At 30.4% G+C, this 23,856-nt stretch overlaps 1 protein-coding gene across 10 annotated transcripts in view; it reads right to left on the minus strand.

The window, feature by feature from the left end:
• LOC110281924 (uncharacterized) overlaps nt 1-23,856 on the minus strand; it is a 163,454-nt gene that overhangs the window by 592 nt on the left and 139,006 nt on the right. For all 10 annotated transcript variants that reach the window (XM_087167991.1, XM_087167996.1, XM_087167997.1 and 7 more), the window contains 6 exons: nt 12,227-13,168; nt 10,007-10,351; nt 6,766-6,995; nt 5,311-5,518; nt 3,289-3,637; nt 1,991-2,105 (listed from right to left, as the gene is read on the minus strand). In XM_087167991.1, coding sequence (XP_087024117.1) covers nt 1,991-2,105; nt 3,289-3,637; nt 5,311-5,518; nt 6,766-6,995; nt 10,007-10,351; nt 12,227-13,168 — 2,189 coding nt within the window. The remainder of the gene's footprint in view (nt 1-1,990; nt 2,106-3,288; nt 3,638-5,310; nt 5,519-6,765; nt 6,996-10,006; nt 10,352-12,226; nt 13,169-23,856) is intronic.

Raw genomic sequence — 23,856 nt, forward strand, 5'->3', positions numbered from 1 at the left:
TATTTGCTTTTCGTAATAACAAAGAGTTAAAAAAAATTGCCGTTACTTACAGGGAAAAATAAGTGCTTTAACTGAAAGCGTCATTTTAGATTTTATGTCATTATTTATTATTAATTTTTTGAATCTAAACGGAACTACGAATAATATTTTTTCTAACCCTTTATGAGGCAATTTTTTTTCTAACTGTGCATTGTTATTTTATTTTTGAGATTTATTTATAAAAATAAAAATTCATTTACCTAAAATTAATGTAATTTTTAAGATTTTTTTTTAATTTTTATAAAACGAAAGTTTTTAAAGTTTGCCTATTTTTTATTTTATTTTATAACCGACATTGAACCCAATTCTAAATTTACGACTATCAATGTTATCTCTGTAGAATTATAATTTTTACCCCAATCTAGAAGTAACGGGAACTCCTGGATCAAATAGTGGGACAAAGTAGCCTACGTGAAGGACTTTTCGATGGAACTTACCCGCATGAGCTGATAATTCTCAAAACATCCGATTGTTAGCCCGAAGCCAAGGAGATTTTAACCTATGATCTGTCAACCACTGAGGATATTATACGTCAGTACGGTAGTCGGTGCGAGCCGGTAACAGAATTCGTATCAACTATCCACCGTTAGGTTTCAAACCTGGGCCACCTCATTAGGAGGTGAACGCTCTATCGCCTGAACCACAGCGGCTCTAAAGTACCTACTGAAAAAAAAATTGGCCGCAAACCTGATCTTTAGTGTTTGCATAAAACCACTTTTATAAATTCGGTGTTTTTAACTACAAATAAATTCGATGAGAACGCGTATGAGAAATTAGCTATCCAGTATAGACCTCTGTTCTTGAGTTTTAAGTACTCATTTGGTATTTTCGCTCTCAGAGGGCGAGTAGAAATATTATATATTTTATGTTTATGCTAGTTAATAAAAAAAATGAGTGTTCAGATCATTTTGCATAATCAGTTGGAAAACATAACACATAATAAGGTTCGGAAATCTTGCGGAGCATCGTTTCTCGAGTTAGCGTATTTTTTGCTCAGGCCATTTTTGATTTTTTTTCTTCGTTTAACACATTTTATTACAATAATTAAAATTTTCGGTAAAATTAATTAGTCATTAATTTTGCATTATTTCCATATATTTTCATTTATCTATATGCGCTTATATATGCTATATGTTTTTGTTGATGCGTTAGCGGAGTAGCACAGTAGTGAGTGAAAGTGTTAACTCACATAAAGAAACTTGAAGATTTAAACATTTCATTAGTTCATACAGTACCATCCCGATACAGCGTACAACTGAAGATATTAAATATAAATACATCTTAACAAAAATGTTGGTGCATCACCGGAAACAACAACACAGAGACGTGACATAATGAAGAGACAAGACAAGAGCACATGCTTACAACAATGCATGCCTTATATACAGATTCCATAATCATATGCACAGATGACGTCACTTACGTTATCTGAAAAGCAAATATGTGTTGCCAACACACGACCGAAACTTAGTTCTGTTAATTTAATGTATTCAGAGAAGTAACAAACCACTCCAACAGTTTTTATTTATCATGTTATCTATATATTTGTCTATATATTTCATTTATAAATCGTATAAAAGATAGGTGTATAAAATATGTATAAAAGATAGGTGCCTCCAAACCGGCAAAATGTTAAGATTCTTTAAATTTAAAGTAAATAGCGAAATATGTTGTTACTTCCTTGAAGTCGAGATCTTTTATTCTTATTTCGTTGCGTATACCAAAGATTTTTAATAGTCATGATCCATAACAACGAATGAATCAAATCAAATTAAGTTTTTAGCTTAACTTTGACTCTAAAGAGCTATAATTTGTACTTATTTTATTGATATAGATTTAACATTTCAGCGTCGTTACTTGTTTTTAATATAATTTAGTGGTCAATTATAGTTCTGTAATAAATTTTATCGTCAGAATTAATATTCACATGTCATTTCTTAAAGTGACTCACCTCTTCGTTAATTCCATTTCCATTTTCGTATTCTAAGTTATTTTTCTGGTTCATTTCATGATCTTTACCATTTTCTATTCCATTAGAATTTTCATCATTTTTCATGTGCAACTTTCTGAAATAAAAATAAATATATAATGAATGTTTATTTCTAAAGAAATAAATTAGATGAAAACTTCTGCCAATTTTTTTCTTTTTTTTGAAAGATGATTTTTCTTTTATATTTTTTTTATGAAGTAAATGGATTAAAAAATATTGATTGAACTTTTGAAAATTGCTAGGTATAAAAATAATCGTATTTAAAAAAGTAAAATTTCTTATAATTTTTTTTAAATTTACTCTTATCAGTTTCGTGTATACGGATGTTTTGCTCTTGATAATGGTAACTGCAAACGGCTGCGTGTGTTTTCTACGTGTTTATTTCTGCTTATTAAATTACTACTACGTTTTTCAAGTTAACAAAAAGAATAGAATAATTTTGTTTTAACTAGATCTAAAACGAAAAACGTAAGAGTTTGACTGGGAGAGGATTTTTAGTAGTTATTGTTATAGAAATTGAGTACGGAAGAGGATCTCCGTACGTTTATCGCTTTTGATCTTTCAATTTGACAATTATTTTCTTTTTTTCTTTATCGTCCAATTTAAATGTTCAAATTTTATGTTTCTTTTTAGTTATCTGGTCTGTTAGTTTGCTTAACTAGGAAAGTGATCGAAAATTCGAATGGTGATAAATGTTCTTTGCTAGCCCCCATTTAGGGAACAATTATTGGCAGTTGAATTTAAGCACTCAAGCTAATTGGTAAGGTGACAAAATTTCAATCAGTGATAAACTGTATTGACTGGGAAAATGTCTACATAAATTCTGCTTTCTGGAAACGATTGACAGTTCTATTATCATCGGACTCATAACTCCAGTAGAAAGTTGAGAACTCCAGTTAGCCGAAAACTTGATCGATGATAAATTTGGCGTGTAGAGTTATTTATCAGGTACAAAGTTTCGGATAATATTTGTGCCCGCAAGTTAGTCGGACAGTGGTCAAAGGGTTTCTATTTGGGCGATAAATTGACGATAAGATCTATCTTTAGCGATCAGAAAACGATTTAATCGTGTATTGTCTTCAGGAACAGAACTTTTCAGTAGAGATTGTATTGTACTTCAGCTAGACGGAAAATTGTCAAAATTATGATTGTTAGATTTTTCTCACACATACAGGAAAGCGAATTTATAAAAACGTAGGAATAAATTTTAAAGAAAAATACTCCAAATATTATTTTGAAATATTTTCTCAGTAACGTACTTTAATTCTTCTTCCCTCTGTTTCATTTCCATTATCTCTTGTTGAATCTTAGATTCAACGGAAACATTTCTCTTCAGTTTGACCATGGTGGGAGGCACGGCAGCTGGCTTTTCTTCTTTGGGCAAGATGAAAGGTCCACCGTTCCTAGGGTTTGTGAACGTCGTTTCTTTGCCCTTGCTGGCAATGAACTTTTGCATGCTGATGTTTTTGCTGCCGTTAGTTTGGCTGAAGATGCTGGCCGGCCGTCCTGCGATTCCGGTAGGAGATGGACTTGACCTCTTATAAGGAGCTACATCTGGAGAGTGGCGACCATTGGTGTGGTTGCCATTCGTGAAAGATTGAGAATTTCCTGTGAAGAGAATATTTCAAAGAATAAACTAATAAAAATGTTCAGATATATAATGATTTAGTATAATTTCAATGCTGATATAGTTATTCCAAATAAGATCTTGAAAAAAATGAGGATATATTGCTACTATAAAATTCAATTGCAATATCAGGGCCCGCGCTAAGAATTTTAAATTATTAGCCAGTAAAGTATTCGCCAAATGCGAATCTTAAAAAAAAATTTCCCGTAGAAAATTGTTTTACTGTAGTTTTTATTATATGGACCCAATTCTTTTGGTTATGTGGCTCATCTACCGAAAATTTCTGTATTAGAACGAAAAACACTGATTTGTTTCGAAAAATTCATTTTGAGGATCGAGTTATGTACATTTTTTTCTTCTTTCCAGTGGAAAAAATAATTCGCTTATACTTTCACCAAAAACAGAATTTTATTCCCCAAATTTACGATTTTATCGCATTTGGCGAGGTGGCGAATGCTTATCTCGGGCCCTGAATATGGTCATATTTTCAAAATGGCTACTTTAGTCTTTATCGTCTCACATTGAGTTTAGTAATTAAGATATTAATTAAATGTTTTGTGATTAAGAACATTTCAATAAAAACAAGTCTTGGACCATTTAAAAAATTACTGAAAATTTATTTAAATACATACTTTAAACCTTATTCCTATTGCTTATATTTGTCTATATCTTAATCATAAAGCACGTTTTGGATAAATTTAAATAAGTATCAAAAACGCAAAATTTTTAGCCGAAATCCTTCTCGCTCCCGTGAAAATGACGGGTTAAGATTTCGTTCGTTATTTCTCGCTCCCGTGATATTGACGGGCTGGAAACTAATTCATTTTTTTTTTGCGCCCGGAAAACATTTTATTTCTCATTTTACACACCAGATAGCAGTACCAGGATATTTTTAAGGTAATTATAGATAGTTAGTTTATTTTAAACCAGATGCCAGCACTAAAGTCAGCTAATCAGCACTAATCAAATGCGTGTATTTGTGATATGTTATTTGTAATCTTAACAAAGTTACCTAGCTAGGCTCTTTGTGAATACACCTAATTTGTGCTAAAGATAAAATTTATTTTTTAACCCCTTCCTTCTCGCTCCCGTGAAAATGACAGGCTGAGATTTCGTTTGTTATTTCTCGCTCCCGTGATATTGACGGGCTGGAAACTAATTTTTTTTTGTTGCTCGGAAAACATTTTATTTCTCATTTTATACACCAGATAGCAATACCAGGATATTTTTAAAATTTTCCTTTGCTTGCTGGAAAACCAACATTTAACACTGAATGTTGGCTTTTACTAAAAATTAAATTTTTTAAAATTTCAAGCTAAAAACAAATTAAAAATGAATATATATATTGTTCATTCACATAGTTTCATATAATTTTCAGGGATAAAAAAATAGACACTTTTATTATCGTTTTCTTGAAAATTAACCAATTATTAAGGGATTAAAAGCTATAAAATTTACAAATGCTTTTCAAATCGGAAGATTTTTACAAAATTGAAGCTAAACTCTCAAGTTATTTTTAGCATTCAGAAAATATAATAAGATAATAAAAGTTCGACAAATGTAAGAACAAGTATTAATAGAAAGAAAAACAACTCATTCAATTGCCTAATCTAACATTTCATTACAAATTTGGAATTAGTTTGCGGTAACCAACCGTTAGTTAGGGGAGGGGTTGTGCACTCTGGAGTCTTGAGCTTAGCTACTTTGGCATCTGTTCTTTCATGAGAGATAGTCTGAATGCTGCCAGCTTCACGAAGGGCCATTTCTCTCTGTGTCTGTTCTTCAATTTCTAGTTGAATCTTGGCGGTGGCAGCTTGCTTGATAGAAGCGCTATTTGTCCCTGCTTTACCAAAAATACGTACCTATGGATTTGGTTTGGAAAAAGGTATGATAAGTAAATACTGTATGTATCTGTAATATATCATATATCATGGTCAATTTTTCAACTAAATGCTTCATAAAAACTATAAAATGCACATAGATTATTATTATTATTATTATATATATATATATATATATATATATATATATTTATAAGCATCGTGAACAGCCGACCGAATTTTGGGTTTACGACTACTTATGTTCAACTCCGTAGCCTTGTAATTTTGAACCCAATCCAGAAGACAGGAGCGCTCCTGGTTCAAGTATTGGGTGAAATTTGCCTACTTAGAGGATTTTTTGATGGAACTAAATAGCATTTGCATTACATGGCGAGTAAAACCACGAAAACCTCCCTCGGTTAGCCTGACGCAAGGGGACACTAATCCATGATCCGTCAAACGCTGAGGATTGTACGTCAGCACTGCGAGTCAGATGCGGAATTTATATCGACCAACGATAGCTGGGATTCAAACCCGGTTCACCTTATTGAAAGGCAAGCTCTCTATCCCCTGAGCCACCCCGGATCTCTTTCTCTCTCTGGCATTGGATCAGAGATTGATCATGTTCTGGTTCAGGTCAAAATAACGATCTGCGGATGGATGGTGTGTTCTCACTGTGAAATGGGGTGTGACGTATGTATGTTGTCTTAGGATCATCCTCAGGGACATTTCCCAGACAGTTGCCAATAGCCCATTGTGCACCTCTAGTGCTACGTAAATAAATGTACTGTACCACGCAGAGTATATATATATATATATATATATATATATATATATATATATATATATATATATATATATATATATATATATTCTTTGAAAACTTCTTTGAAAAAACTGAAAGCCTTTATGCTCATAGCATGCGCAAAAGCTGCCCATGAAAATTAGGGCAAATATGCGATATAAAAGATACAATTATGTGTATATATACATACACATATCTGGTTTTGTTTCTGACTGCTGTGTAATATTTAAAAAATAAAATCATTCTCAATTAGAATTCTAAAAATATGTACCAAGAGAAGTGCTTAGAGAACCCCTGTAAATTAAATCTTTTAATACAGATTCAATCTGAAAGTGTTCAATTTAAGTATACTCATCCTCCTCATCTAATATATTTTTCAAAGGCAATTTTCTTGCAAAGATAAAGGCTATAGGATAAGTATAGTATTCAATTATACTGGCTATTCTGCTTTGTAAGATAAATTCAGTTTACTTTTCACACTTACTTGAGAAGATTTCACTTGACTTGGCTTCACGTAGCTATCATCCTCTCTAGGTGGTAGACCTTTCTGATTTCTCAATTCTTCTTCCCTTTCTCTAGCTAATCTAATTTCTTTCTCAACGGCCGTTTCTTTGGCTGCCATTTTGAAAACTTTTTTTTCCTCTTCAATTATCGGGGGAGATGGGGAGATAGTGCCCTTGTGGCCGAACACACTACTCACACGATATCCTGTGCCTAACAAAACAAAAGAAAGTTAATCGATAGAGATTTAATAATTAACCATAGAATAATTATTTTATTGAGAATTACATAAACATAATAAATGTGATAAGCTTCATTCTTTTCTAACCTAATTCACAACGCGGAAACTTAAAGTGTTAATCTAACAGATTGAATTCAAACTGTAGAGACAAAAATGCTTAGTGACTTTAAAGATCTAAGAAGACGTTAAGAAAAATGCTGTTATCACGTTTGTTCGTTAAGATATCAACTGATATGATTTATTCAGATGCATTGGTATTTTTTTTCCAGGAAAAAGGTTTCACTTTGAAGAGATTGATGAACGAAATTATGATAAAAATATATTTTTGAAATCAGTATATAATTTTTGTCATTATTTTTTTAGAACTATTTAAATACTTACTGCTACATAAGTTCTAACACGCAATTTACTCAAACAACCATTGCATAAACAATAACTATTTCAGAGTTTAATTTTTTCTTTTCATGTGAAGGAGAAATTTGTTTCAGGTTTCTGGAAAATTAGATCTGTTAAGCTGTTGTTTGTCTTAATTATTTTTGTATTCTTCCTTTACTTTTTTAATTATTATTTAAAATAAAAATTATATTTATTGCTTATTCTTTAATTTGCAAAGATATTTATGTACGTTACGCGAAAAATTAATCGAAACACCCTGAATAACTTTTGATCTAATGTTCGAATTTTCATGTACTAGGACACAATCTTAATGATTCATAAATGTGACCTCAAATAAGCTTTTAAATTAGTACAAGCGACTTTTTGAGGAACAAAATCAGACACAAAAAGGTATTTTCTCTGAATAAACATAAATTTTTTTCCAATGAATTTGGATTTCTAAACACCAAAATATAGGAGGTAGGCTCTATCCGGTAAATATGGTCCCATTAGTTTGGATCGGAGAGTGGACCAAAGTTCGGCTGCCTTGATAATAATTTTTTTTCTTTCGTATTTCGCCATGAGCGAGGATTTTTCAAGAGATGTGAAGAAATTTTGAGCAAAATTACATAATTCATTTATCCAAAGATATGTAAAAAAAATTTTATAATTATTTATTAGTTTTTATTATTTTATTTAATAATAGTCGAGAAAATTTTGAATGGAAAGTTATAAAAAATTTTACATCATTTTAAAGAGTGTAATTTTATCTGGCATACTAAATTTGAACGAAAGCGATCGAATATTAAATGAGAAATCGAATTTTAAATCTCCATTTTTTTAAAAATCTTCTTAGGAACTATGCGATCGTTTTCATTCTAACTTTGTATTTTGTCATATATCATTACATTCATTAAAATTATGTAAAACTTTGTTGATTCAAGCTATTTTCGACTTAAATATAATAAATAAATACTAAAAATGAATTTTTGCAAGAATTTATCCTTGGATAAACAAATTTATAACTGGGTAAAAATTTTCCAATTCTCTTGAAAAAGTTCTCGAGATATGGCGAAATACACAAAAGATGAAATTAATCTTAAGGGGCCAAATTTTGGACCTCTCTCCAGACCAAATTATTGGAACCATATTTCGCAGATTGAATATTTTGAGAGTCAGAAATCCGAATCCGTCGAGAAAAAGGCATGTTTATTCAAAGAAAATCCGTTTTTGCGTCTGATTTCGTAACTTAAAATATCGTAAAATAATGTTTATTATAAAAATGTTAATGTATGAAATTTCTATTTGGTGACAATCATAATGTATAAACGAACAAAAATTTCTGAATCCAATATCTGAACAAATATTTAATTATGAAATCTGAAGGTTTTTTCAATCTAAATCAACCATCGGTATTGTTAATACAATTTAATTACTATTTAAAAAATTTGAAATAATTTATTTATCCTAATATTGTTTATATCTTTCTCGTGTTAGTTAATTTTTTTAAATTTATTTTTGAATTTTATTAGACATTTTAAAATATATTTAATTCAATGGAAAATTAGTGTGGATTTCATCCTAATGTGTCTTCAACCCAAGCACTCCAAAATGGCTGCTTTATCTTAAGTGCTCTGCCATCGCGGATTACTTTTCATCGTGGTTTAATTTTCATCGTATTAATGGCACTGAAAAACAATTTTTTTCTGTTGCTTGAGATTTTTGAACAGATCATATATACTTTCCTATATACTTCAAATCAGCAATCGATTTCTCTCTCCAAGGTACAGTTTTTTTTTAAGAATGACATTATTGATCTGTTTTTAGCCAGAATTTACAAGTTTAAAAACGTTATATATAGCAGTGGGTCGCGTATAAGTTGCGACAAACTTCTGGGAGATTTAGAGCGCATAGTCAGGATTAAAATTGTATAAGGAACTACGCCAGAAAATGTCATCATAGCCGCCAGGGGCTCTTCTCGATTAGGAACTGTATCTTCTGAACAGTTCATAACAGGGAAGAGCCCCTAGTCGCATACGGTGATATTTCCGAGCGTGATTTCCTATGCAATTTTGATCCAAGTGATGTGCCTTAACTTCACTTGAAGTTTATTGCAATATTTACCTGATCCCCTAATATATATAACATTTTTAAACTTGTATATTTTAACAAAAATAGACAAAAAAATGCCATTAGAAAAAATCAGTAGCTGAATAGTAAAATTAGTTTCAGATTTAAAATTCCCACATCCAAATTAGGAATGATCGAGTATTAATATTTTTTTCCAATGCCCACCTAGGGAATAACATTTCGTCAATACAGACATCTGAAGGGCATATTTATTGGCTACTCTTTCAGGAGCACCATATTAGGAGGGGCAACGTTGTTCCCACAGTAAGGACAGATAGTACAGAGAATGAAAGAACATCCACGCCTTGCCCGGGATTTGAACCCAGAACCTTTCTGATGCAAGGCCAGTTCCCCAACACCTACACAGTCCAATAGTCTCATGTATATAAATGCAACAAAAAAAATATGTTCCCCAATGTGAGAATTTTCATTATATAATACGTTAATAATTTTTATATTCCTTTTAACTAAGTCTTACCAGATGGTGTAGGACTGGGGCTTGCACTATCCTTTACAGAAGGTGATGGACTACGTCCTCCTGGACTTTTAGGGGGTACAGGTGATATCACTGGAGAGAGCAGAGCCTGTTCCCTCATAACACGAAGTTCTTCTTCTCTTTCTCGCATTTCTCTGATCTCCATAGCTATCTTGGTTTCTGTAGTGCAGCTGCTATAGGGTTGCTCAGTCTTCTGGACTCCGGGAAGAATACGTTTCAACCCTCCGGATTTCACAAATTGTTCTATTTCAGGATGGTCCTGTTTGTCATCCACAGATGGCTCCGGAGTCGATGTCGATGGTGTGGATTCAGATGCTTCGCTAATGCCTTTAAAAAATTATCTGATTAACGTGAAGAAGTGATAAGTGAAAAAAAATATTGCGTAGTATGAACTGCAATTGGTGGGTACGGTGGGCAATTAGTACGGTTCAGAAAACATTCCTAAGGATAATCCGAGGGCATGTCATCACAATTTTGATTCTCTGCAGAGGGAATGTCGGAACCTGCCGACCCGTCGACCCGTCGACCTGCGCATGAAAACGAACACTTTACGGTAGAACAGTTAAACGAGGACCAATACCGCACGCCCTTGGTCCTTACGCAGGCTGATCAAAGTCGTATAAATAGTATTATAAATATTAACTCATAAATAATATTTTATAACAATTCGAATTAAAAGAAGTGGACGTTAGTCTTAACGTAATGTCTGTTTTATAGTTAATTAAGATTGTTTTTCAAAACAAACTTAACCGAAATATTAATTCATGTAATTTAAATATTTTATTTACTAAAGATATATTGTTTTTTAAGGTGAAGAAAAAAGAAAAGCAGATTTGCGCAGAAATATGTTAATTGCTTTACATTTAGATCGTCTTATCTATTCTTAAAACCTACTCAAAACAACATTTCATAAACAATTCTTAATCATGGTAAAAATATTTATTTTTTAAACAGAGATCAATTTAAAACCTAAATAAAGTATAAAAATCAAATCAAATGATGTAAGTGCACTTTTTCATGGGAAATTTGAAATCGTTTAGGGAATAAATTTATCTTTTTTTTCTTTTTTTTGTTGTTGATATTTTTGATATCGTAAATTTAAATACAAAACATTATAAATCATTAGGAAGATTGAAGTACCTTGTAAAAAATTCCTTGTGAAAAATTCTGTAAAATTCCTTGTAAAATTTTCAGTGTTTTTACAACAAACATTACTGTAAAAATTCAGGTACATCAGAGCTTTTGTTCCGCAAAATTTTACGGTAAAGAGGGATAGCACGGTAAGCTGTAAATGGAATGCACTGTGTCTAGTTTTTGCTTTATCTGTTAATTTATAATCTAATTATAATAAAATTAAATTTATGAATTTTATATATATATATATACACATTATTTTATTTTATTTTTATAAGTTACTTTAAAACGTAATCGTAAAACCTGTATATTTTTTTAAATTAGTCACATATACTTAATCTCATGAGCAGAACATTATCTAGTATAAGAAAAAGTTATTAAAATAATTATATTGTTTCATCGAGCAGTCATTTTTAATTCAACATTTACAAAAGAGAGTCACTGTTTCACACTTATTTGCAATTAACAAGTGGAATGTTTTGCACAATTTATAGATTACCTAAATAAAACGAATAGTAGTTGTATTTATTTTTACTTCTTTAAATTCTAATTCGCCCCGAAATACAAGCGTTCTTTACATTTGTAGATTTAAGGGATAAAAATTCCGAGCATAAATGTATTAATAATGATTAAATTGCTTTGCAAATTTGATCATATTTTTCTTCGGATGAAAGGTTCTACGTTAAAAACATAATAAATTTTAAAAACTCTTATGTACACTCTCAGAAAAATCAGTTCAACGTTATTGGGTTTGTTTAACCCAAATACAGGGGAAATTTGCTGCAATGCTTAATAAGGTATTAAAATAAGCCGTGTTTTCGATCTAGTTGAACGGTAGTATGGTGTAATCAAGAATGAACTTGTCTGATAATGTGACACAATTTGGTACTATATTAAACTAGCCCCACATTTGAACGATATTATGGTTCATCACGCTTTATAATTTCTAACTGTGTAATGAGATCTTATGTAAAATATTTTAATAGCATATAGTTTGATTTTTTCCCCTATACCATTACCTAAATAAATAAATTGATTCGTTGTAAAACAAATAGTTTAGTTACTTACTATTAACAGAAGCAGCCTTATGTTCCTCAATATGAACATCTTTTTCAGCAACTTCCGATGGAATACTTAGTGTATCCTCGAATCCCTCCTCTTGAGGTAAGCACTCAGCAAGCGGTACAAAACCATCCCCTTCTTCATCATCATTCGTTGGAATGTCTATACCCTTCATGGGAGCAACAGCCACGGAATCACATTCAACACTAGTATCAACTAATTCATTATGAGCCTCTTTTGTGGTGGAAACAGTCTCTTGAACCGACTCCTCCAATTTTTCCGGAGCCTGTCCCACCACTTCTGTATCAACAAGAGTGGCAGTTGAAGGCTCTTCTTCACGCGTATCAACTATTGAATTAGATTCCTTCTCAGGAGATGCGTTTATTACTGTTTGACCGTCACCTTGGGTAGCTGTGGTCACCGTTCCATCTGATACGGTTTCATTGTGTATTGTCTCCTTGTGATCTTCCGCGGGAATAGCGGTCACTTCTGTGACCTGTTTCACGACGAGGGATGTTTCCAGTTCAGATGTATATGTCTTCTCCTCAACATAAATCTCGTTGTTATTATCGATTTCCAAAGAATCGGCGCTATTGTTGTTCTCTTGGTCTTCTTCGTCTGGGGCGATCGTCTTGGATGCTTGAACCTCTGATCCTTCATGATGCTCTTCGTGAATATGGTTGGCATTGGTGTCATTCATGTGGATAACGCTCTCTGGGAGAGTTTTGGCGTGTCCATTGGCAATTTTTTCGGACTGGAGTTTGGTCGTTTCGTTTTCCTGACTTGGTTTTATTATTCCATCTTCCTTCACTTCTTCTGCTGAAATTTTGGATTTCTCCTCCACTGTAGAAGAAGGTGAAGACTGGTTGTCATCGGCCATCATCCGTTTTTCCCAAAGTTCTCTCAACTCTTCTCTATGCTCTAAGATCGACGTAGTGTCGACAACAGCTGCAAATAAAGAGAAAAAAAGAAGTTTAAATATAAGCACTTATAATTATTACATCAGTTGTATAATATTATATACAATTGTATACTATATATATAATATTATATATCAACCACTATATATAATAATATTTTATACATTTGATTATTGTATAATATTATTATATCAATGAAAATGGGAATACTATAAAAAAGGGAATCACGTGCAAGCTTAAACTCATTAGAATATAACCTTGTCAAGAAGGAAAAAAAAACATTGCAATGGAGGATTTCTTTCTGTCTAATAATTGCTGATTTAGTCTTAAAATCCTGTGGCGAAAAATCCAGCCTATTGATAGTTTTGCTCTATATAACGGGCATAATAATAATTATGCACTCAATATTTTCTTTCATTTCAAACTGATATTTTCTCTGTAGAATGTTATTTTTTTAAGTTAAATTTTAAAATACTTCTTGCATACTTACCATCATTTTCCTCTGAAATTATAGCAGACATCCGTTAGCTAAGATGGGATTGAAAACTTTTCTCAAAGGAAATAAAATTATTACGTCTGAGATGGTGTAATTAAAGAAAACGAAGTCTCTAATTTCAGTGAAATCAGTTCATGAAAAATCAAACAAAATAGACTAATCCGCAAGTTCCTATTTCAAGAAAGACAATTATCGTTTTTCTGGGAAAAAAATCGCGTATCGGTGAATAATCCTGTCATAGTTCAATAAACAAATGAATACTTATATCGGCATCGATCCCGGCTCATCACGGCTTTTCCGCGTGAATGTCTTTTTAAAACGCATCAGCGCGATTAAAACTTTGATAAAATTTTAGACTTCAATTAATATTTTCTCAAAAACAAATAAAATTTTTACCTAGCATCTAAAATTCCTCATCAAGAAGACCAAAGGATAACAATAGTTAAAACCCGATGCAATGACAACAGTAACATTTATTTACGCATAAGCTGAAGAAAATCGATAATAATTAATCACGCTAAATTAGAGTTAAAATGATTATTATAAAATTAAGTCAGATTGAACGTTTATCTAGGCAACTTACAACAGCTATTATCATTTTGATTAATTGTTAATAAATATAGGTTGTTTAAATTACGCAGTTTTTTTACAAGCATAATTAACCACATGTTTATAGAAGATTAGTGTGTTAAGAAATGTTAACCATAACATGATTTTAATGTGGAAAAAATTATTTTCGATTAATTTTATGAACAGCGTGTAATAAAATTAGGCGATGCATAGCAAACTATGCAAATATATTCTAGTTTACACATAAAACCAATTCACGGAAGTGTTCTGCACTTTCAGAAATTTTAGAGCAAGTTGAACATTAATATTGATTTCACGGTACTCAGACTTAACTTAAACGGAAACATGATTTCAGTTATAGACACACGACCTTCTTATTTAACATGAACTTATTATGGTTTCAGATTATTAACGCCGTAAAAGTGACAGTGTATGATTTAGCAGTAGCACAACTGTGCTTTTATGCTGAAAATTCTCTATTATATGACATTCAATTATTTACAAGATTCTTTATTAGTTTAAAAGTTAAATACATCATGCATTTTTGCCACAATACTGGTCACCTCTCAATTGTGCCAATTCATACGATTCTTAATTTAAAATTTACAATCGGTTAAATAGTTCCTGAAAAATCGAATTTTAAATGTACAACTTCTATAAAATTCCACTTCTCAGGAACTATTCGTCTCATTGCAATCAAATTTTACACTTTGTTTTTTAAAAATGATGTAAAGATTTGTATACCTTATAATTCAAAAATTTTTGGACTATTATTAAATAAAATAATAGAAAAAGAATTAATAATTACTAAAAATTATTTTTTTCCATGGAATTATCTTTAAAAAGGCAAATTTCAATAATTGCATGAAAAGAAATTTTGACTCGTTTAAAAGAAACTCTCGAGTAATGGCGAAAACAGAAAAAGTAAAACTAACATTAAGGGGTTCAAATTTTGGACCGTTCTTCTGTTGTTTCGGTGTAAATGTACATCTTAATTTTCTTCAATAAAACTGCGGTCAATTTCCTTCAATTAAGAATTTTGAAATTAAATAAATTCATTTTGCCAGATGTTCTTCCCTGACATTTTAACTGCGATCGTAAAAATTTTATCGTTTCAGGATTTCTTATGGAAATGACCTCTTTCAAGACTCATTGATTCAATTGTATTGATTTAATATTTTTATTAAACTATTTTCTTTTAATTATAAACTTTTCTATAAAATGAGCAGTATTTTTCTTTTCCTAATTCAAACAACAACAAAAAATGAATATTTTTTTAAATATTATTGAGCCATATGAAAATAAACATAAAAAAAAACAACCCTGCCTATTTTCTATGTACAGAGTGAAAAAAAAATTGACCATTCTAAATAACTTTTCGTCTAATGATCGCATCTTCAGGTTCTAGGACTCGTTCTTAATGTTTCGAGGGGGTGACTTCAAATATGCTAATTAATTAGCTCAGACAATATTTTAAACTACAGAATCAGACAAAAAAAACATACTTTTTTTTCATCAGATTTGGATTTCTGACCCCCGAAATATAGAAGGTAACCGCAATCTGGGAAATATGACCAATAGATCGGTTAAGAGAGTGGTCCAAGGTTTGAACCCCTCAATGTTAATTTTACTTTTTTGCGTATTTCACCATGTTTCGAGAACTTTTAAAGTGAATTGAAAAATTTTTGTACACAATTATAAAATCCGTTTATCCAAAGATAATTCCCTGCAAAATATGATTTTAGTAAATATTTTTTAAAATTAATTAATAAAATTAATTAATAAAAGTCGAAAGCATTTTGAATTGAAAGGTATACAGTTTTTTACATCATTTTAAAGAATATAATTTTACATGATAAAGTGCAAATTTTGAGCGAAATGAGTCTAACAGTTCCAGAGAAATCAAATTTTAAAAATACGATTTATTTGAATCTGATCATTAGATAAAAAGTTATTTCGGGTGGTCCATTTTACCTTTTGAGCACTGTGCAAAAGTCTGAAACTGTAACATGCTTATTTTCCTATTTATTTATTTTTTGAATGGTGGTAAAGAACGAGAAATCTACATTGCAGAAAAGTGAGCTAAAGGGAAAAAAAATCTCTACATTTCGTTACAGAAGAATGGATACACGCACTGATAGAAAAAGAATAAACACAAAGATAGGCCAGGGTAGAACAATGTAAAAAAATTGACAGTATTCTTATTTTTTGGACTCAACGCTTGTATGCTCACGAAAAATAAAAATGAGCTACCTTGTGCATCCGCTAGAAAATAGATGAGGCGTGAAAACGACGTGCAATTTACAAAATGATTCTTCCGTAGGATAGAATCTTTCTGGAAATAGATGCATGCAAGATTAATGGAGACCCTTTAGATATGATTATAGTAGATGTTTCTCAAAGAGAAGAGTAAAATAACTTACCGCAAATGGTATGAATGATACTAAATAAAAAGTGCTTTCACCTTTTCCTCAATCAAGGTTATCAGTGACACCATTTTTATAAAACAACACGCAAAACAGTTATTTTATTGCTCTTGTAGCGAAGCTAACCGTGATTTACAAATAACCATGATAATAATAAAAAAATCTACCAAATACTTTTATGATTGTATTTTTTAAATAGGAGATAAGCTATTTCCAACTTCTGTATATTGCACGGGAAAAAAAATTCTTAATTAATTCTTAAAAAATTAACGCACTGTATGATAAAGACGAACTCTATGGTTTCTGGTAAAAATAACAATAATTTTGGCTAATAAAACTGAAATATACGGTATTTAAACCACTTGTTTGGTAAGTTTTCCGTTCATATGGTAACTTAACCGGAAATTCTGGTTTTCAAAACTATAGTTTTTATTACCACACATTGAGTAAAATTGAGTAAAACATTGAGGGAAAATAACAATAATTTCCGTTAATAAAACTGAAATATACGGTATCTAAACCACTTCTTTGGTAATTTTTCCGTTTAAATGGTAACGGTTAACCGGAAATTCTGGTTTTCAAAACTATAGTTTTTATTACCACACATTGAGTAAAATATATAAAACTGAAGAGTAAAATTTACCGAATAAAAAGTTTTTATGCCATGCCTTAAGGTGTCCTAATAAACAATTTTTACCACGTTTATCGAACTTTATCACATATTATAAAACCATATTTTATTGTTAATTTTGTAAAAATCATTACGAAAGCGCTTCGGTCAAAAATTACCGAGCTTTATGGTGTTCCCATAGAGCCAGAATCACTGTAAACTTTACCATATTCTGATAGCTTTATTCATATTTTTTTTCTCAATGTGAAGCTTAAGCGTATGGATTAAATAGTAAATCAAATAAAATTTGTATGCAGAACAGGGTTCCCAGCAAACGTTACATAGGCTACGAGCGTATAAAAAAAGATCATAAGTAGTATGAAAACAATATAGAATTTTTAGCTCTGAATACTAAAAAGCCTCGAAATAAAACTTTTTAATCATTACTATAGAAGCAGACTTTACCATTCTGTGGTTTAATCAGTGAACCTTGATCAAAAACAAAATTTAAAAACAGGTATTTGCCAAAATTTTTATTTATATAAAAAAAAATTTAATCTGCAATACCCTCGCAAGAATTAAAATTTTTGAATTTCATCATGTCAATTTAGTTACATACCTGAAGTTTCATTTTTAACCTATTGCGTTCCTAAGTTACTGTCAAAACTGCCCAAAATCGGGCTTGCATTGTTTATTGCTATGAAATTAAGGATAGCTTGGTTTAAATGATCAAAGATGTAGCATGATAATGTGCAGATTGCATATCCACCCAACAGCTTTCACTGGATGAGAAATAATGTGCAAAAATTTTGTAAATAGATGAGCTGTTGCTAATTATTCTCTCTTATTAAATTTTTATCACTGAAAAGTTCATTGTCAGCGCATCAGTTAAATGTCAAAGGGACTTGGCTGCTGCGGTTGAGAGCAAAGGTAACTGATGTAGAACTAATCACTCTTTAGAATTTTTCCATTAAGATGCCCGGTTATAAAGAGTGAAGAGAAAAAGAAAAGAACAGTTTATTCACTTTCAGAAAACTCGCAATGCATAAAGGATTTATTCTGAATATTGTATTTCAAAAGATTTAAAGATAAATTTAGTTAGAAGGTTCTTAGAACTGTTTAAATAGATTGTTGGTAATATAAATGGATGTAGTTCATCTAATTTCAAAATACTGTGTTATCAGAAAATCATTTGCCAAAAACTTAGTCTATTTTTTCAAACGCAATCTCGAAGTAAATATTTAAAATCTTTTTATACTACAGTTGTATGAAAACTAAGGAATACAGTTTATACGGATACCAGTAAATTGAGATATATTCAAAGCTATATTACGCTAAGTACTGAAAGTTTAAAAAAATGTATAGTCTTATGCATCTATAATCAATTACATAGTTTATAGATGTATGAGAATATTCAATTTTAGCTCACTCGGCACCTCCACCTTTCAATATCTACTTGAATATCGAGCAAAAGTTTTCAGGGCCACTATTATTACCAATCAGACTTATAATGAAGAATCTGGTATGCCAGTATATTTGACTCGTCACAATTTGATTGTATTTTAAGAAAACACAACGAGAGTAAATAGCTTAAAATAATTTTTAAAACACAATAACTGATATACAGCATGAAATTGTGATGAAATATATATATTGATGCTAAAAACTTACATTAAGAGATATCTCACTCGAAGTTTAGCTGCGAAAGAATCACTACGTGTCATTCTTAAGAACATGTTGGTATAATGAAGCCATTTCAGTATTTTCCACAAGAGAACAAATGTTACAAGCTTTAAGAAACCTTAGGTAGGAGGGGATAAGGCAATGAAAATGCAAAGTAAAATGCTTAACATAGATTGAAAACCTTGAAAATTGCCAATTTTCGATTCACCAACCAAAAATGACTAAATTTAACGAAGAGAAGTGTTGGTTTCAACACATCAAAATATCACGATTGTAAGCTAGATCTTGACCTTTAGGTAGCACTTAGTAATTGTATCAGCTTAGTTATTATTATTTTCTTTTTGGCAGGGCTTAGTATGGAAGTCTATTCTTTGTCCTAAAAATTTTTGAGACCTGTTTGATCAAGAGATTGACTTTGATTTAGAACTTGTGTGATACTATGATAAATAATTATCAATAAGATTTAAAAGTAATGTATTCAGGCCGTAAAAAAATCATCAAATTATTTTTTGGCGCAAGTGAAGATTAATTATTTTTGGTATTGGTACATGGTTAAAGGTACCTGATGTACTAAAATATTTTGTTAATAAGTTTTACGCACGACCCCCCCCCCCGAAACGGAGAAAACCCGATTTAATATATATTTCCATTATATTTTTATAGCAATAAATTTACATGGCTAAAGTTTGTTGAAAATGTGCAGTAAATATAAACGCAGAAAAATGTGTAGAAATATAAAAATATACATGAAAACTAAGTGGATAAAAATTATAATGATTGCTTAAAATATATTGAATTATTATATCCATGATTTTAACAGCACAACAAGATTATTTAAAAGGCATTTTTAGCATCGTTTATTTATAATATTTTAATTTTCTCTTTTGTTAACTTATCAGGTTATTTGCGGAAATTTGCTATGAAAATTTTAAGTAAACTTCACTCCAAACATTTAACAACACTTAGTGAAACCGCTATCATTTAGAAGAAATTTTAATCTTAAATAAAATATATTTACAAATAAGAATTTTTAAAAAATAGTACCAGATATATAAATTAAATTAGACGTTCTCTATAATACATCAATGTATAAAATAAACTCCCTACTGATTCTAATTTTAAATAATTATAACATAAGCACATCAGAATCCTAATTTAAGTGTTTAAATATTATTTTGCAAAAATATTCCTTATATAATCGATATTTTCTTCCTTTGAAAAAAATCTGAAGTTTCAACTTTAAATGTCAATTCAAAATCAATTTGTTTTCCTTGCTATTTTTTTTAATTAAAATTCTTGCAAATTATTCAAACATTTTTAGCAAGAGCAAAACTCCTATTGTCATAAGTAGAGATGATGCATTTCTTACAGCTGAATTGCAACCATCGCCAAGACAATTACAAACGTTTGTTTTTGCACCAAACCTAGCTGTGTTGTAACAAGGTTCGCTTGGTTTGAACTCATTGGAGGCACATTGGCGGATTACTCTTTTATCAGGCCCCTGATTTAAGACTTTGAAATCCACCCACTGTTTTTGAGTCCTGCACGAAACATTTTTGGGTCCTTCGCAATTCTTTAAGTATTTAGTGTCCGCTGGTTCCACCGTGAAGCAATCTTCTTGACCAGGTTCAATTGAATTGCAAACTTGGCATTTTAGACAGAGAGCGCCATTGCTCATCAAAGCAATGATGAAGAAAATTGACAATAAGTTCTTGTAAAACGCAGCAAAATGCATGTTGGATAAATAGTTGAAAATAGAAAGACGCGAACAACACAAGTGTTTTAAATATAGTAATACAAACGAAATGAATGAGAGCAACTTTAACTAGACTTGTTTTAATTACTTAAAGCAAACTATTTATCACTATTGTTAATTTGTTAATTTGTTTCCTGTAAAACATTGCCATGACTTTGTTAACCATTCTTTTGGTAATTTCAATACAGACTTAAAGTTAAATTTTTATTTACTGCAATTATTATTTTAATTCTCTTATCATTGAAATAAAAATGTTTTGTTGTTATAATTCTCAAGTTCTTTAATATTACTAGTATATGAAGCCGCATAAATTCCAAATTATAACATCATAATAGTTTATGAATATAGTTTTCTAAAGTAAAATATAAACCTACACTTAGTAATTAAATTTTAAATTTGATGAAGCATTATATTAATTTTAAAAATTGAAGTAATAGTAATCTGAAAATATTGTTTCGTTTTTAAAGCTAGTGAAAATTAAAATTTGATAACATTGCATTTTTATTATGGAATTTTATTGCCACTGATTCAAATCAAAATTGAAATATATTTATTTACAGACAAAGTCACTTATGTAAAGAAACGATGTAATGCATAGAAAAAAAGTATAGATAATTACAAAATAGATAATCTAAATTCTTTTTTCTTTCATTAAAATATCTTCCTTAAAACAAACTTACAGAACATTACTATACAGCTTCTAACAGATCTTTTGTTAGTGGTCTGTACTTAAAGTACATTTATGTATTGTTATATAGACTTGCATTACTTAAAGCAAACTATTATATTTCCGATATATTTTTTACTATTATATTTCCGAATTATTATGCTATACCCACAAAAAGTAACCAACAAAAGTAACCAAGTAATCAACAAAAGTATAAGCAATTTAAATTCTTAACTATCATAAAAGTAAGAAAATTAATATTTTATATTTGACCTTCACTGCGTCATTTACAATGGTAATAACACACAAAAGCAATTTCTGAAGCTTTTGATGTAGATATTTAAAGAAGTATATTTGACGTGACGATTTTATCTATAGTTAAAACTCTCGAGAACTGTTACGAACCACAAACTTGACAATTTTGTTCTAGATAGCTGATAGTATTGTTGCGTAAAAAGTAATAATTAAATACAATTGAAAAGTGAAAATCCTGTTTTAAATAGCTAATAGTATTGTTAAGTGTAAGAAAGTAATAATTGAATACAATTTAAAAGTGCAATTACAACTGATAAATTACAATTAATTACGATGCCGTTTTTTTATTATATTAATTTTAAGAATTAAATAACGCATTAATAGGTCTGGTTGCAATTCTATTAACGCTTCCTCGCCTGAAATTTAAGGAATAAATCATTTGAAAAAGATATTAAAATTCGCCAACAATCTTCTACATTTGTGTGTTTAACACCAGCATTACTAAAACAAGCGTGTTAGGCACCCAACAATACACGAATTCGACCCTCAACAAAAAATAACAAAATAAATGCAAAACATGCAACAAAAAGTAGATGAGGGGGATAGAGGATGGACAACCCATCGAACGTTTGTTAGAACCGTTGTGGCAGAACAAAAAAAAAAATCCATCCCTCGTTAGGCATGCGTGAGACAATGGCCCATGGTCACGGTCGCTTGGCGATGGTCGAAGTTACTGATGGGAAGGCCGTCAATGATGAACTAGTTGATAAACCTGTGCATGTTTTATAAATACATTTCATCTCATACAGCAGCAGTTACTAATTTAAGTTCGATGTCAAAATATTGTGATAACAAATTGGATACTGCGAGCTCAAGTGTCATTCGAAGATGGTCATTACAGCAGAAACTGTAATAAAATTACCACGGCCAACAAAGTGATTATTGTGTTCCATAGAGCAACTACGCTAATTAATAAAATGTTTGCGTGATACACAGATATCTAAATTATAAAAGAATATTATGGTATTTTTAGCATTATGTGACGCAACATAAACGTTTTGTTTTTTATTACGTGACTCGCATATTTGAATATCAAATAATAAAAAAAATCAGTATGAACAGCAATATTTAAGTTGTTTACCAAAGAAATAATCTACTACTATTATTATGCGTATATGTTAATCATAATGATTAAATTCATCCAATATCGCATCTTTAACTATATCGACCTCAGATTCCTTCAAGAAGCATTTCATAAGTTTACTCGATTTTAAGAATTATATTTTAATTTTAAGAGTTAAATGATATTATTCATCATTTATTTTAATAAATTTTTTTTTATTTATTTCTTCATGCAATTTAAGTAGATATATTCGCTTCAATGAAATAGAGTTATAATGCAATTTCATTATAATGAAGAATTAATAATTTACTTATAGGCACGATTTGGGGTGTTATAAATAATATTGAGTGTAATATTATTCCGTTCAGATCAAGAATAATATGATTTATTTCACTTGCAGAATTGCGCTCTACAAAGAAAAATATGGCAAGATAATTGACATTTCCTTCCTAACTTCACTTCAGAGCAATAAAAAACTAGCATTGGGTTGTACATCTATTACATTCTTAAGACTAAATAAACAAATCACACGAATACTCGTGATCATATTTCATCAATTACCAGTCAATGGCTTTGATATTAAAAAAAAAGCTTTGACCGAACCTTGTATATTCATTCGCAAACAGAAAAGTTTAATGCACCATCTAGAGTTGAAGAGTTCAGTAAAGGAAAATTCTGAATAACATTTTTGTCAATATAGAAGCAACAGTTTCCGAAAATATTGCAACCGCAGGAAGGTACTTACAAAAACAAATTTTTAATAAATCGTTTAAGTTAATAATGCGGCAGAATTTTTTTTTAAATCCTCTTACCATAACATGTTCTTAAAACAAATTTTAGGTTTTTTTATTGGCATTAGCGTTTTTTTATGTCATTTGATACATTCTTCCTCTGTACTCTTCAGTTGTCAGTTGTTTTGTGTAGCATTGTTATAAAATTTGCTATGTTTGAATAAATATTATATTTTAATTTTATTAAATAAATCAATGGATAACAGCATTTAAAGTATATTGCTTCCATATTGTCTACACAAATCAATCAATAACGTGTCATTTTTTTAATCCAGGCTACTCTAAGTAAAGTGCTTATGAAAACTATACCTTGCACTGAGAAAAAAAAAAGTATGGTCA

Source organism: Parasteatoda tepidariorum, chromosome 7 (assembly GCF_982258835.1).
Source record: "Parasteatoda tepidariorum strain Cologne lab strain chromosome 7, Ptep-v5.0, whole genome shotgun sequence".
NCBI classification, from domain to species: Eukaryota; Metazoa; Arthropoda; class Arachnida; order Araneae; family Theridiidae; genus Parasteatoda; species Parasteatoda tepidariorum.